This window comes from Castor canadensis, chromosome 7 (assembly GCF_047511655.1).
Source record: "Castor canadensis chromosome 7, mCasCan1.hap1v2, whole genome shotgun sequence".
In the NCBI taxonomy this organism is placed as follows: Eukaryota; Metazoa; Chordata; class Mammalia; order Rodentia; family Castoridae; genus Castor; species Castor canadensis.
Genome location: NC_133392.1, coordinates 29,927,439 through 29,943,558, shown reverse-complemented (window position 1 = coordinate 29,943,558; position 16,120 = coordinate 29,927,439). Strand labels below are relative to the sequence as shown.

The following is a 16,120-nucleotide window of genomic DNA, read 5'->3' as shown; positions in this document are numbered from 1 at the left end:
ACTGATTAAAATACATGTTTTAATTCCATGTTTAAAAACAACTGACAGAACTGTTGAGAGATCTTTGAAAATATTAAGGGAAATTCATTTAATTCTTTAGGAATGTGATGACTTTTCTTAAGAGGCATTTGGGCCTCAATCAGTAATCATCCATTTTCCATTTGTGCGTCCCTTCATTCAATATTTGGTATGTGTCTGGTGGCGCTGAGAATAACACAAAAACAAAAATAGTTAAGATGATCTCTGTTCCCCAGGAGCTCATAGATAGCATAATGCAGTTATATACACAAATACAAAATCTGTTTTGTCAAACTTATTCATCAACTGTAATAAAAGAAAAATGAAATAAAACATCTGAAACTTGAACTTATTTCTGAGTTCCCATTTTCTCAGAAGGAGCTGTGTTAGCATATGGTTCTCTGGGTTGGATCACATTATTCTCTGCTGTCTGTTATTAAATAAAGACAACCTGGGTTTGGGGGATCTGGAGATGATGGTGTGGGAACTTGTCCAGTGACTGCAGTACCTTTTCTTTAAAGAATTCTGCTGTCTAAAGGAGGTGATACCCTGTATGCATACAAACAGGATCAACACAACAAATTAAATGAGATAGGGAGGGGTGGTAGAAATTCGGAAGGAATGGGAATAAGCTCGATCAGAAGTTTCTAAGGCTATGAGGACCTATCTCAGTTGTCTCTAAACTTGTATGCACATTGGAATAGATCAGCACTCAGTTGCATTATCGATTGGTTTAGCCCCTTAGCTGGGGCACCTGCTCTTGAGTCTCCACCAGCCTGATCCCACTGGACAACTTAAAAACTAGCTTACTACTGCTCCCAGAGGTTGTGATTTAATTGGTCTTGGGCTCTGAGAGTTAAGATTCTAATATGACAGAAGTTGGGAAACACTTCTAGACCCCAGCCCATTAGGGTCTGGGATCTTTGCAGAATTAGAGACAACTGTCTACCTTTGTTTTGTGAAGAACATCTGATGATGGTACAGTACATGTCACACTGAAACTCACAGAATATTGGAGTTGAAAGGGGACTAAAACTATCTAGTTTAAAATCTGCAAATGGGCAACATCTCAGGTCACAATTGCCTCCCAGACATGTTAAGCCTGTGTAGCATTGAAAAAAAAACCTTTAAATTAGTTGCCAGTAGTTAATTAAGAGTAGTCACTTTAAGATCTAGATACTTAACTTCTTTAAGAAATACCCAGAAGATCTGACAACCCTGGCTTTAGCAACAGACCTGCATTCATTTGCACTATTGGCTAGTTTAGCTCCTTAGCTGGGACACCTGCTTTTGAATTCCACCAGCCTAATCCCAATGGACAGGACTCAGGAGCCCAAGGACACAGAAGTCATGCATGTATAACCAAGACCTTAGTATTATTGAGACAACCAAGACAGATACCATTTGGAAGCAGCAAATGGCAGACTTTTTCTATACATTAAACCCAACTTTCAACATGAAAAGTAGATTTAGAAAAGAAACTCTGGTGAAACCATTCTTAATGATATTCTCAATCCAGTGACTGTTTCAAAACAGGCAGAGATTTAAATAACTTGTCCCATTTGGAAACAACTTGCATGCCAAGGTCATCTCTGAAGAAAAGGTCAAGTTCTTATGCTCTCTGATGAGTTCTCAAAGTAGTTTCAATACCGGGAAGCTGATCCTCTGAGAATTATTTTGGGACTCTTCGGAGTTCAGTCATGAGCCAAAGGGCACCACTGAGCAGAGCCAAGGAACCTGACTGGTGAGTGGCAGCCAAAGGAGTTGGAACATACATCAGCAGAGTGCTAATGCCCAAGGCTGCCTATTGTAAATGAAAGCAAGCAAGAGAAAAAGTAACCATAATTTCAGACTACAAATGACTGCACATCAATAGCCAGATACACAAACCTCCACATTCTGCCATCAGAACATTAAATATGTATATATATATATGTCTATTTTAATTTCACAAGTATACTTAAATGAAATCTAAACAGAACAGATAAACCTAAAATAATTCCTTATTATCCCCCACTCCATTCTAATTTCCATAGATTGTTACTATTACCAGTTTTTACACACTTTGTAATTTTGGATATCTGTTTATAGCAATACATAAGTTTTGTGCTATTGAAAATATATTGTTTTGTCACTTGCTTTTTTTTCACCTAACAATCTGTTTCTTGACGTCTCACTATCTCAAAAACTGCTGTACGATATTCCATGGTACAGATCTACCTGGTTGTTAACTACTTAAGTTCCCAGTTTTTCACCATCACAATTCTATAATGAGTGTTCTTATATAAAGCTCTTTATGCATTGGAATATTTCTAAGGCAGATACCAATAAGTCAGTTTGCTAACTCAAAGGATTATATATATAACATTTTAAATGATATTGCCACATTGCCCTCTGAAAAAAGCTATAGAAATTCATGCTCTCACCAAGAATATCTGAAGGTACTCATTTTCCTATACCTAAACCAATGTCTGATTATCTTCCCTCATTTTTCCTTTCATTTCTTCCCAAACTTACAGGCAAAATGAGTACCATTGTACTTATTCTTTCAATTTGCAACTCTAATGAGTTCATGTTTACTGGCCATCACTCCTTTTGGGAGAATAGTATATTGATATGTTTTACTCATTTTCTCATTCTTAATCTTTTAATCTATTATAAATACTAACTTTGTTTGGGGGATATCATCAGGCCAAAAAGAAAGGGTTTATACCTGTGTATATGCCAAAGCCAGCAGAGTCACTGCTGCCATCTTGGTCCTTCCAGGAAGAGGGATTCTCCGGGAGAGGAAGTAGAGCACTGTAATGGCAGTGACTGAAGTGATTCCCTGCAGGAAAGAAAGACTCATCACATGTGCTCAGAGGCAACCGTCATGATTTCTACTCCACTTACATGTCTCTCTTCCAGAACCACGGAGCAACCATGAAGCACTTTCCTGTACTAGTCATGGAGAACCTCCCTGCAGTTCCACCCTAGTTCTCCTCCTCAATCTCGTCCATGGTCATCTTCTGCTGTTGACTTAAATGGCAGTGTTACCTAGGGCTCCACCTAAGTTTCTGTGTGAATCCTTTATATCCACTCTCTCAGTGATCTTATGCACCTTTCAATGTGGGTGTCCCCCAGGTGTGGGCCTCGCTTTTTAAGTCATTCTTTGCATCCTTGTCCCTAATTTTGTATTTATTCTAATCCTGTATTCTTATACCAGAGCAGACCTGAGCACATGAAGGGTATTATTTTCCTGGGCTGTGAGTAGAGGAGGTGGGAGTGCTGCCAGCTGGTGCTAGAAAAAAAGATTTAAAGTCTCATTTTTACACTTAGCCCTCTAGAACAGGGGTTCTGGATTGGCAATAAGGTCCCCTTCCCCATCCATGATGCTTGCCTGGCATGCATGAAGCCCTTGGTTCAGTCCCCAGTACTGCAATATCCTGAAAGCTAGAATTTGGATGGAGGAAGTGTGAGCAACAAGGACAAAAACATCAGAGAACTGGTACAAATTTCTTTCGAAAAGAACAGGAAACAGCTGCTACCCTGCTCTCTGACTGTCTCCATCAGTGCCTCCCTGACACTCCAATGCCTGGGCAAGGTTCCCTGTGCTCAGCAGCAGGAACCAGCAGCCACACTTACCAGAACACGGTGGTCAAACTGCACCATGGTGGGATTCTCAAAAACATTTGTCAGGATGGGGGAGAAGGTAAAGAGGTCCTCCGGGATCCAGGATTCTCCCATTTTGGGGAAGGAGTTGTAAACAAGCCCAGCATCCAGCCCTGCCACAAAAGCCCCTGTATGCCAACGTAAATGAGACTTATTAAAATGAGAGGAAGTGACCCAATGTTAATCATGAGTACAGAAAAGCCTATTGTCCCTTAGGTAGACAAAGGAACCAGTCAGAGAATGACAGAAAGATTTATAGTGGGGATTCTCTAATAGGGAATATTCATCACATTCACCACAGGAGCATCAACATCTCTGCTCCCACCCCAATGTTCTTGCATGTCTTCCCTAGAAGAGTGGACTAGAAGCTATGAAGAGGTGTATTTGTTTGGAAAAAAAATATCCCTTAGTGATTATGATGCTCTCCCTCTCCCCTCTCACCACTGAGTACTGCTCATCTATTTTGGAAATGTTCTCCCCCTACACAACTGCAGAATTTACTCCCTTGCTTCTGCTCAAATGTCACTTTACTGCTGGGTTCTGGTGGCTTGTCGTGCCTGTAATCCTAGCTTCTTAGGAGGCAGACATCAGGAGGATAGTGGTTCAAAGCCAACCTGGGCAAATAGTTTGCAAGACCCTACCTCAAAAAATCCCTTCACAAAATGGCTGGTGGAGTGACTCAAGGTGTTGGCCCTGAGTTCAAACCCAGTACTGCAAAAAAAAAAAAAAAAGTCATTTTACCAAAGGGATCCTCCTGATGATTCTGTATAAAATGGTACTCTTCTACCTCACCTCTCTCTAGATCCTTCATTCTGCTTTATTTATCTTCACAGCAGTAAATACCATCTGACACATTGTGTTTTTATTGTGTATTACCTGTTTTCCTCAATAAATGTTTGTTGAATGAGCAAAGAAACTGGAAAAAAAGTGCAAACTTATAAACTAAATGCTGGTTGAACACATAGAGAAGGCATCTGTGAATGAATGAATGACTAATCCATTATTTACTATCAAAGAATATTCAGAGAAACTTGGAATCTGTTTATTTATTTATTTTTTTTGTGGGACTGGTGTTTGAACTCAGGGCTTCATACTTGCAAAGCAGACACTCTACCACTTAAGTCACACTTCCCATCTATTTTGCTCTATTTTGGAGATGGGGGTCTCCAGAACTATTTGTCTTGGCTGGCCTTGAAACAAGACTCTTTCCATCTTAGCCTCCCAAGTAGCTAGGATTACAGGCATGAGCCACTGACACCTAGCTTATTTAGTCTTAAATTTAACCACACAGGACAAATAATTCCTCTACTTGATTGCACTTCTAAAGGTGGAGGAAGGTATGGTTTAAACAATGAGAAAAACCTGTACCAGTCTCCATCACAATGAATTCTCCACCTCTGGCCATCTTCGAGGGCTGGCATTTTTTGTCTGACCAAGCTTGGTGTAACGTTATAATGATAATGTTTATATAACACTTATGTAGCCTTTGCTGCATGCCAGGTACTGGTCTGAGCACTTCACATGTATCACTTATACTATAATCGCCATCTCCATTTTATAGATCAGATCACTGAAGCCCAGAAGTTCCATAGCTCAACAACCATGAACTTGCCACAGCTTGCAGTTCATAGGTGGTGAAGCCAGGATTTGAATCTGGGCAGTCAGGATTTAAATCTGGGCAGTCAGGATTTAGGTAGATGTTGAGTATCTTTGTTCAACTGACTAGAAAGCAGAATTTTTAGAGGACAGAAAACAGAGGGGGAAGATAGTGAGTACAAAAGAGGCACGTATGAAAGGGAAATATGAAGGTACAGGAGGAAGGGGAAAAGCATTAGGCAAGAGATCCCATGTGACAATCAGTGGTACAACAGGCCATCTCTGATGAGAAGAGCCCTACCTGAGAGAGCCGTAAGGAATAGCAGACCTGCTGTTCCACCAGCAAATCGTCTCAACCACAGGAGTTGGCGGGTTTCAGGCAACTAAATAGAAAGAAAATCACTCAGATAAGCTGTATTGCAGGAATTATGAGAGGCAGCAAGGTTTCCAAAGCCAAACCCCAGTGACAATTTAAAGCCAGATCTTCTCTGCCCTCTAGACTAGGCAAGTACTCCCAGCCAGATGTTGTTCTAATATAGATCACATTTCATTATAATCATGCATTTACTATGTGTCTTCCCTGCTAACCTGTCCAAAAAAAAAAAAGCCTCGCTCTTGTTGAAATGATGTAATTTTAGATACAGGACTGAATTTTTATCTTGTGTGTGATATTTGGTGCCTAGCAAAATAGTCAGAATCAAAATTGTATAAAATGCCTAGAGTGGAGACTCATATTTAGTGTTTACAGTAAAGTCAAAATGTGTTTTTATTTCTACTACAGCCAACTTTTGATACTAATCAGTGAATCAAGGAATAAAGATTAAGAACTTTATGAATAAGTAACTTTAAAGATATAAAGGAATTACGCTAGAGTGCCATCCTCAAATGGCTTACAACCTAGACTATGAAAAATGAGGTGCCTATAGTAAGAAACTGTTGGAAGGACAGTGTATCAACACTGTCCTGTAGAACTTTCTGTGATGTTGGATATGCTCTATCACCTGTGGCACTTGAAACATGGCTAGCTAGTATGACTAAAACTTAAATATAAAGTTGATTTTATTTAAATACAAATTTAAATAGTCACCTAGCTACTAGCTACTATGTTAGCGAACATAGCATTATTGGGTTAAATGACCATCATCTCAAGTCCTTTCGATAAATTAGGTAGAATGTAAACAAGTAAGAAGGGAAAAACAATTGATAGTGAAAAAATAAGTCAGTAATCTGTAAGAGTTCAATTTCAGTAGAGAGTGTGTGGGATATGTTTAAGTGTATAGATATGTATGAATGTGTATGAAGAGGGATGAACCCCTTGGGAAGCCACGGCTTGAAAAGAAAGAATGGGTTGTCAGGAAGCAGGGGCTATAGATGCCAATTTATTTTAGAAGTCTGGCTCAAAAGGGGAATAGAAATTATTCAGATGTGGAATGTCTACTACAACAGGCTTCAATGATCTGGCTTTCCTATAGTGATGACGGCCAAGTTGACATCTCCAGTCCTTACTGGGATTCAGGCCACCAAATCCAAATGCCTACTGGATGACTCTATTTGAGAATCCTGTCATGTGTCATGGTGGTGGCATGCCTGTATTCCTAGTACTAGGGAGGTAGAGGTGGGAGGATTGGGAGTTAAAAGGCCAGCCTGGGCTACAGAGGGAGACCCCCCTCCCTCCCATCTCAAAAAGCATAAATAAATAATTCCATGTCAAATAAAAATTCTCTCTATGAACAATATCCAAGTTAATCCATGATTCCAATACTTAATATAATTGCTATTTTTAAATACTAGAAGAAAAGTATCTTCTAGGGGTATGGTATGTTGAAATTAAACATACCATAAATAAGGGCCTCAAAATAAAAAATAAAAAAAAAGAGTATACCTTGTTTTTAAATTGAAGCATAAAATGTAAAAACTCTTATTTTCCTGTAGGAAAATTAGCCTACAGAAAAATCCTTTTAGACTTGAATAGTAGGTTCCCATTGAACACACAACACATGACTTGTACACCAACAAAAGTTCAGATTAGCCCTTGTTCTTGTCTTCCTGGCTGCACCACCCACCATTCCTTCTGGGAATCAGAGTTAAAATGGTTGGGACATCTCTTATTATTGATACTCCTCACTTTTTTCCTAAAATTCATGATTTTGCTTCGCCAATAGACAATAATAACAAGAGATTCCACTCCTATATGATTCAGCAACTGCATTTCTGGATATATATTCAAAAGAATTGAACCAGGATCTCAAAGAAATATTTGTATACCTGTGTTCACAGCAGCATTATTCACAAGAGCCAAAAAAGTGGAAGCAACCCAAGTGTCCAATAACAGATAAATTGCTATGGTATAATATGAATCTATCTATATACATATTTTATATATATATATAATATATTATGAGGGCAGAACAATATTCTTCCTAGAAAGGAAGGAATTCTGAGCCATGCTACAAGGGTGAACCTGAGGATATTATTTTAGATGACATAAGTCAGTCATGAAAAGACAAATGCTGTATTATTTCACTAACATCAAGTATCTAGAGCAGTCAAATTCATAGAGACAGAAAGTAGACTGGTGGTTGCCAGTAGCTGTTACTTAGTGGTTATGAAAAAGTTCTGAAGACCGGTTACACAATACTGTGAACATACTTAACATTACTGAACTGTACGTTTAATGACACTTAAAATGAGGCTGGGGATGGAGCTGGGGGTAGAGTGACTGCCTAGCATGCATAAAGCCTGGGTTCGAGCCCCAGCACTGAAAAAAAAAAAATCAGCTGTAATGCTAATTTTCTTTGAATGAATCCCTCTAGCTCAACAGAACTGTACATTTTACTTTGCAGATTTTAGATTAGATACTTTGTAGTATCTAATTTCTGGTAAGTTGGTAGATGTGACTATAAGGGAATCTCATTTTGACTTACAATTTCCCACCAGAACCAGAATTTCCACTTCCCTAACCCTGTCAGCATCTGTGCACATGTGGTGACAATCCACATTGACTTCTACCTTGTGCTGAGGGAGCAGCAGTGAGAGCGAGGTCCACAGGCTGGCACAATAAAGCACCAGGGCTGATCCCAGATGGGCAGCAAGGCGGTACTGACTGACCCGAGGGATGTCATAGGAGTCTGGCTTTTCTTCTAATCCACTTTTCACCATATACCACCCCAACAGACCCTAGGATCCAAAAGAGAAGAGGCAAATCAAATAAGGTTGAAGCTGTTTAGTTTTACGGAGGAAGTGTGTTATCTACCAGGGGTGCACCCTAACGGACCCTCATTTCCACACCCTCCCACATGCCCAGTGACCCAAGAATCACAATCTGTCCACTGTTCATCAACAGTACCATTAGCTTTACCACTATGAACACTGTTTGATTAAGTATAGTCCAAATATAGAAAATGGCAGTTTATCTGAATGCAAAACCTTACAAATTATCTTATGTAATTTAACATTACATAAGCCAGTAAAATAGAATGAAAAGACAACTAGCAAGCACAAGACTCTGAGTTCAAATTCCAGTACTACCAAAACAAATAAACAAAAACATCCAGAAATGAAGAAAGTTGATTCTCTGAAATCTAGATTGCATGCTTTCGAAAAGCTTGATAAAGTAACTGCTTAAAAAACAAGTACGGGGAAGAGGGGTGTGTTAAGATAATTATAAAAGTTTGGGTAGGGGAGTCATACAAATCTGCAAGGCTTTGCATATAGACTGCTTTGTAAATACCTTTTTAAAATTGTATTATTGTTATACAGGGGACATATATAAAAGTTCTTACAATGTATCTTATTTGAATGCACCTCCTCCATCATTCTCCTTTATTCCCCTTCCCCTCACTCCTGGAATAGTTTCAACAGGTCTCAATTTTCCATTTTCATACATGAGTACATAACATTTCCACTACATTCACCCTCCTACACCCTTTCCTTATATCCTTCTCACTGGTACCAACCTCTCCCCACCCCCGCCCAGACAGGACCTGTTATATCTTCCTGTTCTCCATTTTTGAAAAGAAAAAAAAAGACTTTTTTATTTGTTTAGTTATACAGGGTGTTTCTTTATGACATTTCCATGTATGTATGTATCATAACCTAAATTGGTTCATCCCCTCTATTTTTCTCCTTTCTACTTTAGTCCCCTTCTTATGGTGATTTCAACAGGTTTAAAAACTCTATATTCATCCTTGTATAGAAAGTACATCAACCATATTCACCTTCTTCCTTCTTTTACTCTCCCTCTCCCATTAGTGACCACCCCTTAGCATGACCTGTTTTCTCATAAAATTGTTTATATTTGTATTGGGTCGATATTCCACATATGAGAAAAAACATGCCTTTGGCTTTCTGAACCTGAACCTGGCTAACTTCACTTAAGATGATGTTCTCCAGTTCCATCCATTTACTTTCAAATAACACAAGTATGGAACACTTTACAAACATGTGTGTTATCCTAGCACAGGGGCCATGCTAATCTTCTCTGTATTGTTCCAATTTTAGTATACATGCTACTGAAGCAAGCACTGCTTTGCAAATTTCTAAGTTCCCACTCTTCTTTAGGGAAAATAAAATTGTAAATCATAATTTATGGGGACACAAGAGGTCTGAAGTTGAACTCCAAACTCATAGTCAAAGAAAAGGTCATGGCCCTTAATTTTTTTTTTAAAGTTGATAATAAAATAACATGTTAAACTTAGAAGTTTACAGTATGTACCATATTCCATGATTCTGTTTAAACTGGGTTTTTCAATTAACCGAACATCAATTCCAATCAGATCAGAAAAGATAAGAGACTTTTCACCTCTCTACTCTCAAGCCAGTAGAATCAGGTCAAACAAAGATGGAGGATTCTTATACTTCTTCTAAATATATGCTCTTTGGGAAATCCTTTTGGGCATTTCTTTCCCCTGTCAAGATTACTCTGGATATTCTAATTACCTTGATTTCATCTGCATGAAACATTAGAAGATGAAGGTATATACAGTGTGATTCATCAGCCCTCAGTTTCTTCCACCTATAGTCCTGACATGTTAAATTTCTCCCTCCCTGGAAATCTATTTTTAGTTTTTAATTCTAAAATATTAACTTTCATTTTGTTCCATCTAACTTTCCCTAGTTACTATTACACTTTTATCAGTGTCTAACTCTTTACTATTTCTATTGCCTCTGCATCTTCTTACCACTTCTGAGTTAAATTGACTAAATAACAGCTTCCTCCTGGTCAAATTTTGATGATGTTTCTTTTTTTTTTTTTTTTTTTTGGTGGGGGAGAGATGGTAGGGGGAGATTGGGGCTTGAACTCAGGGCTTCAATGCTGCAAAGCAGGTGCTCTACCACTTCAACCATGCCTCCAGTCCATTTTGCTCTGGTTATTTTGGAGATCTTTTCTGGTTATTTTGGATATAGGGTGTCGCAAACTATGTTTGAGGCCCGGGCTGGCCTCAAACCTTGACCCTCTTGGTCTCAGCCTCTCAAGTACCTAGAATTACAGGTGTGAGCCACCAGTGCCTGGCCTAATGTTTCTGATTGCTCCAATTTTCTCCCTTAGGATCTTGACACTTTGACCCAAATACTTCTAGATGCCTTCTCTCTTAATTCTTTTCTCAGCTCTTAGCTTTACCTAAGCTTTTAACTGTGGGAGTCTCTTAAAGCTCTTTCCTTAAGAGATGTTCAACTTACATGATTTTAAGTACCATTTATAATTGATCGCAGCTCCATCTGTATTCCAAGACCCTTCATCCCACAACATGCTCCTCTCTTTTGGAGTTTTCCTATTTGCCTCTGCAGCCATTCTAGTATAGGGATTCCTTTTTCCTATATGACTGGCAAGTTAGAAAAAGGAAAGAGAAGACAACCAGGAAGAGGGCCACAATGTGGCACATGAAAATGTATTTACTGATTTAGACTCAACTAAGTGGTCTGTACGTAACATCTCATTTCATATCCGCACAATTCTAAATGTCAGGCACCTTTACCTCCATTTACAAGTAAGGAAATCATAGCTTATAGAAGTCTGATAACTTGGCCTACTAAGTGGCAGAGCTGGGGCTTGACGTCAGCCAAACCTACCTTACTAAAATTAACACTTTTATTCACTCTGTTATAGTGCCTCAAGATTACTTCCTTAAAAATAACACCAACTAGGAAACTCCTTGGTGCATCTCTGATTTTCTTACCCTTCAATAAACCTTACCTGGAAGCAGACTAAGCCACAGAGGGCAAGAACACGTCCTTTCATGCCATGGCTGAGCCAGCCCTTTCTCCAAAAGTAGGCAGCAGGCAGGATGTATGCAAGGCCTACCATGCGACCCCACATTCGGTGTGAGTACTCCATGTACCAGATGAATTTGAATTCTGTCAGCGTCATATCATGATTCAAGCTAGTGAAAGAGGAAGTCAAAAATGAAGAAGAAGAAACACCCTTCTGATTTTTATTTCCCTGTAGAATGAAGCAACATTCTCAGTCTTGAGCTTCATAGGCCTGCCTTTTCCTCATTAGCAACCTCAGGATGACTTTGGGCTTAAGAGGCTTAGCTTAGGCAGTTCACTAAATTTAACTGAGCCAATAAAGAGGTTTACATAGGAAGAAGATTGAATAGGGCTAGTGAGATGTTTACCTGACTCCCTCCCTCCCTTCCTTCCTTCCTTTCTTCAACTGGGGTTGAACTCAGAGCTCTGTGCTTGAAAGGTAGGCATTCTACCACCTGGGCCATGCTTCCAGCCCTCTGATTTTTTTTGTAATACTTACATTTTAAATTCTGGAAATTGTTGGTATTTTTGGAATTCTGCTTCCCATTCCTCTTGACTTGTGGGTGGCTTCATCTCCTTTATTAAATGCCAGTCTACCATAGAGAGGCCAGATTCTGTCAACCTTACAATTGGAAATAAGTTTTTGAGTTTGTGATTCTAGATTACTCATAAATAGTTCACAGAAACAGGAAGATATGAACCTAACCCCATGAAAGGTAAACACAAGGTTGAACTGTTTCTTCTTTTTGACACCTTAGTACTTAGAACTTGTAAGTGCTCTGTCACTGAACTATATCCTCTGCCCTTATTTCTATTTTCTTATTCTTTCAATTCTTTCATTCAACTCTCCCAACTTATTTTTACTTATTTATTTTTTTTATTTTACTTTTTTGAGACAAGGTCTCTCTGTAGCCCAGGTGTCCTGGGGCAGATAATCTTCCTGCCTCAGCCTCCCTGGTGCTGGGATTACAGTTGTGAGCCACTATGCCTGGCTATTTACTTATTTACTTATTTATTTATTTGGAGAGAAGAAGGAAAACAACACCTTTATTTAAGACATTTAAATATCAAAGACAAAATCCCAGTAGAAAGGGAAAATGTCCCAAAACCACCACTTGATGTCACTGCGGCTCGGCTCCAGCTTTGGAAATAAAGTTGGCTCCTTCCTAAGTACTCACCAGAAGAGAACAATGAAACAAACATTCATTTATTTTTTGAGACAGAGTCTCTTTATGCAACCCAGTCTGCCTCAAGCTCAAGTGCTGGGATTATAGGTATGTCCAACTGTACCTTGTCATCCTTTCACTAGAATTCCTTCATAGGAAAAACCAACCATTAGGCCAAAGAAGCATGTACTAAAATAAGAATACTAAAAGAAGAATGGTATTCTTATTCTTGGCATTGGAGATTGAACCCAGGGCCTTGCACACACTTAGCACAAACTCTGCAGCCAAGCTACATAATAGCTATAACTATCATTCTTTACACAGGGAGAAGAAATTTGTTACAGGGATAAATAGGTTAAGGTTCTTCTGTGAATTTCAAGACAATGAGACTCAAATTAACTGCAGTTTCCCTAACAGCCTATGTAACACATATGGTATTTTGAAATATGGGTACAAGGAATATGCAGACAATTTGAGGAACACACACCTCATTAAAATCAGAAAATATTTTCACCAAAAGCAACCAGAGGTCAGGTAAAGAAGCAAGTTGTGCCCAGTTACTTGGAAGAAGGAGGTAGAAGGATTCTGAGTTCAAGGCCCAAGCAAAGTTAGTGAGAGTTTATCTCAAAAACAAAAATGTAAACAAAAGGACTGGTTTCCTAGAATGTGTGAGGCCCTGGATTCAATCCCAAGTACTGAAAAAAAGACAAAGAAAAGAAAAGAAAAAAAAAGCGTGAGAGCCCTAAACTTTATAGTTGATTTTTAGGCCAGAGTCAAGAAATGTACAAAATGGACCTGTAACATCTTATCACAACAGAAAGCAAGGAAGCTATATCAAAGGGCCCTGGCAAGCACTTGGGAGGCTGAGGCAGGAGGATTGTGAGTCTGAGGCCAGAATGGACTACATAGTAGCAAGACCTTGTCTCAAAAAGGACAAACAAACAAAAAATTTCCCGTCAAAAAGTTGTGAGAGGAAAATTCAAGAGATTTCCACTGATTTAAGATGGAACAAATTAAGCAAATCATCAAAACCATCATCATAATTGACTAAAACATATCAAATGTGTTTAAGTCTATGAGTTCATAATACTTAAAAACTCAAAATATGTTGTCACCTTTGGAGGATCTTGGGGACCAATTTATTATTTTGAAAATTGTAAAATAAAGGGAAAGAACCAAGTATTTATCCTGCCATTCCTATAAAAACTATGCCTTAGGGTAACCAAATTGCTGATGAAGAAAAGTTTCTCTTTAGAATTGAGCTAATAAATATTATAATTTTGCAACTCTTATGAAATAATAGATCTAGGCAATAGTAATCAATGGCTGTTGAAATCACTAATAGACATCAGATTATCATGAATGTTCTAATCATGTATGAAGTAGTTTGCTCCCATATTCCCAATCTAAATCTTATCTAAATCTCATATAGCCCAATCTAAATCTTATCTAAATCTGTAGTTTACAGGACACATAATGGAAAAAAAGACATATTAAACATCACCAAATCATAATTGCCGATTATGCAATCAGCAAAATCCAGAATGTGGGTAATTACAGTACAAATAACTTGGTTTCTTCAACAAGAAAATAACTGTAAGAGGTGGAGGTAGGGTAAAGAGTCCAAAAATATAAAGTCTGTTTATAGACTTTTTTTTGGTGGCACTGGGGTTGGAACTCAGGGCCTCTTACCTCTTGAGCCACTTTGCCAGCCCTACACATGTTACCTCTTTAAGGGCTCAGTTTCTCCATCTGAAAAATGAGAGAGCTAGACGAAATGATCCCTAAGGTCACTTTCCCCTTGGTCATCCTATGGTCTACTAACAATCCAAATACCTGACTTACTAAGAGCAAATTACTCACCTAGTTACTCCACCAAGAATAACTGCTCCAGCCACCATTCCACTGCACACCAGTAGCCATCGGCCCACTGTGCACTCAGCAGCGTTTGAGGGAAGAGACACTGTACCCCTTCCAGATTGCAAGCTCACTTCAGTGACAGTGCTGTATTGCCCTGGCCTCAGAGGACGCCGGATGCCACAGCTGCAATCATACTAAGGATCAAGACAGAAAATTACAACTAGAGAACAGAATGCCAATCTCACTGTGGTAAAGTACTCCATATAGTCGCATCTCCAGAGCTACTCTCCTGATAAGTCATGGTTTCTTATCTGGACCACTTGCATCCACCTTCCAACTGGACTGGACTTGCCTTACTCCCATCCATTCCCACACTACATAAATTTTCTATTCTCTGCATACTTCCCTGAGACTTCACTCTATATCTACATATGGATTATTTGCTTTCTCTTCTGGGTGTTTTAAAGGTAATTCTCTGGTAATTCTTCATTGATAACACTTACTGCTTATATGTCCTCTCAGCTTACATGTTCCCACCTCTGGGAAATGGTCCTAGACTCTCCAGTCTACTAGGGGTCAAAGCACATGATATCTCCCTGATGACAACCCTTCACACATTCAAGTATCTTCAGGTTCATGTGTCTGTGTCTCTCACCCAGGGTCCCAGGATCTGGTCAGTTTTGCTCCTTCCCTCCTGCTACCTTTGCTTCTAACACTGTTGCTTTACACAGCAAAACCTTAATAAAGATTTAACAAATGAATTACTCAATGAGTGAACTGTGACTTCCTTCAGGGGAGGAACCTTGTAGTATTTCTCTCTCCCTAGTTCCTAACACATTATAACTACCCAACAATTACTAGTTAAGCAAATACATGCCCTCTTTGGCTGTATCTGTGCCTACAGTAAAAAGATCTATGTTCATTTTCCTACTTCTAATTAACTGAGTAACTCAAGACAAGCAATTTAAGTCTCAGTTTCCTTCCGTGCAGAATGGAGCGATACAGTAGTTCCTGACTACTTGGAGGCTTTTAGCAAAAAAAAAAAAAAAAAAAAAAAAAAAATCGAGGATACAAGTAAATTACTGGGCTCTTCCCATGTGTTAAAGGTCTGATGTTTATTATTAAATCACTTAATCCTCACAACAACCTTATGAAGTAGGTAAGTATGGTTATATCCATTTTACATGTAAGGAAGTTGAAGCACGGAAAGATCAAGTAACTTGGCCAATAATAACACACAGGTAGCAGCAAGCCGTATGTCCGGATCCGAACTCAGGGGTTCTGGACACAAGGAGAAGGACTGTGAAATGGAAGGAGCTCTACGTTATCTTTATCCTGGGCTTTTCACCCCAGCCCCACTTCCGTGATCGGGATCCGCAGCGGGGCGGTACCTGTGCTCTAGGCGCCACCTTGGGAACCAGGAGCCGGACACAACCGCTCTGCATCAAGGCCTTCAAGGGCGGAAAGAGCAACCGCTGCATACTGACCACAGCGCACCCCTACCACCCGCACACCAAACGCAGTGCGTTCTCCTCTCTTCACTACCGGAAAGAGAAGCACTTCCGGGTCAGGCAGCGCGA

The 16,120-nt window shown here is 39.3% G+C and overlaps 1 protein-coding gene and 1 non-coding gene across 3 annotated transcripts; both read right to left on the bottom strand.

Annotated features, from left to right (window-relative positions):
- Positions 1–16,105, bottom strand: Cox15 (cytochrome c oxidase assembly homolog COX15). 2 transcript variants are annotated; one of them, XM_074078544.1, is made up of 10 exons: positions 15,932–16,105; positions 14,544–14,734; positions 12,014–12,136; positions 11,459–11,645; positions 8,275–8,442; positions 5,567–5,648; positions 3,643–3,797; positions 2,732–2,845; positions 1,669–1,822; positions 1–204 (listed from the first exon to the last, which is right to left on the bottom strand). In XM_074078544.1, exons 1-9 carry the CDS (start codon positions 16,019–16,021, stop codon positions 1,691–1,693), a joined length of 1,242 nt encoding a protein of 413 aa, XP_073934645.1. In that variant the 5' UTR covers positions 16,022–16,105; the 3' UTR covers positions 1–204; positions 1,669–1,690. The 2 variants fall into 2 exon arrangements, with proteins under 2 accessions (XP_073934645.1, XP_020011885.2); XM_020156296.2 differs by lacking the exon at positions 1–204 and having other exon boundaries at positions 227–1,822.
- LOC141425165 (U6 spliceosomal RNA) lies at positions 9,683–9,789 on the bottom strand. The gene has a single exon (XR_012450257.1). It is a non-coding gene; the product is annotated as a U6 spliceosomal RNA (small nuclear RNA).
- Positions 16,106–16,120: the final 15 nt, after the last annotated feature.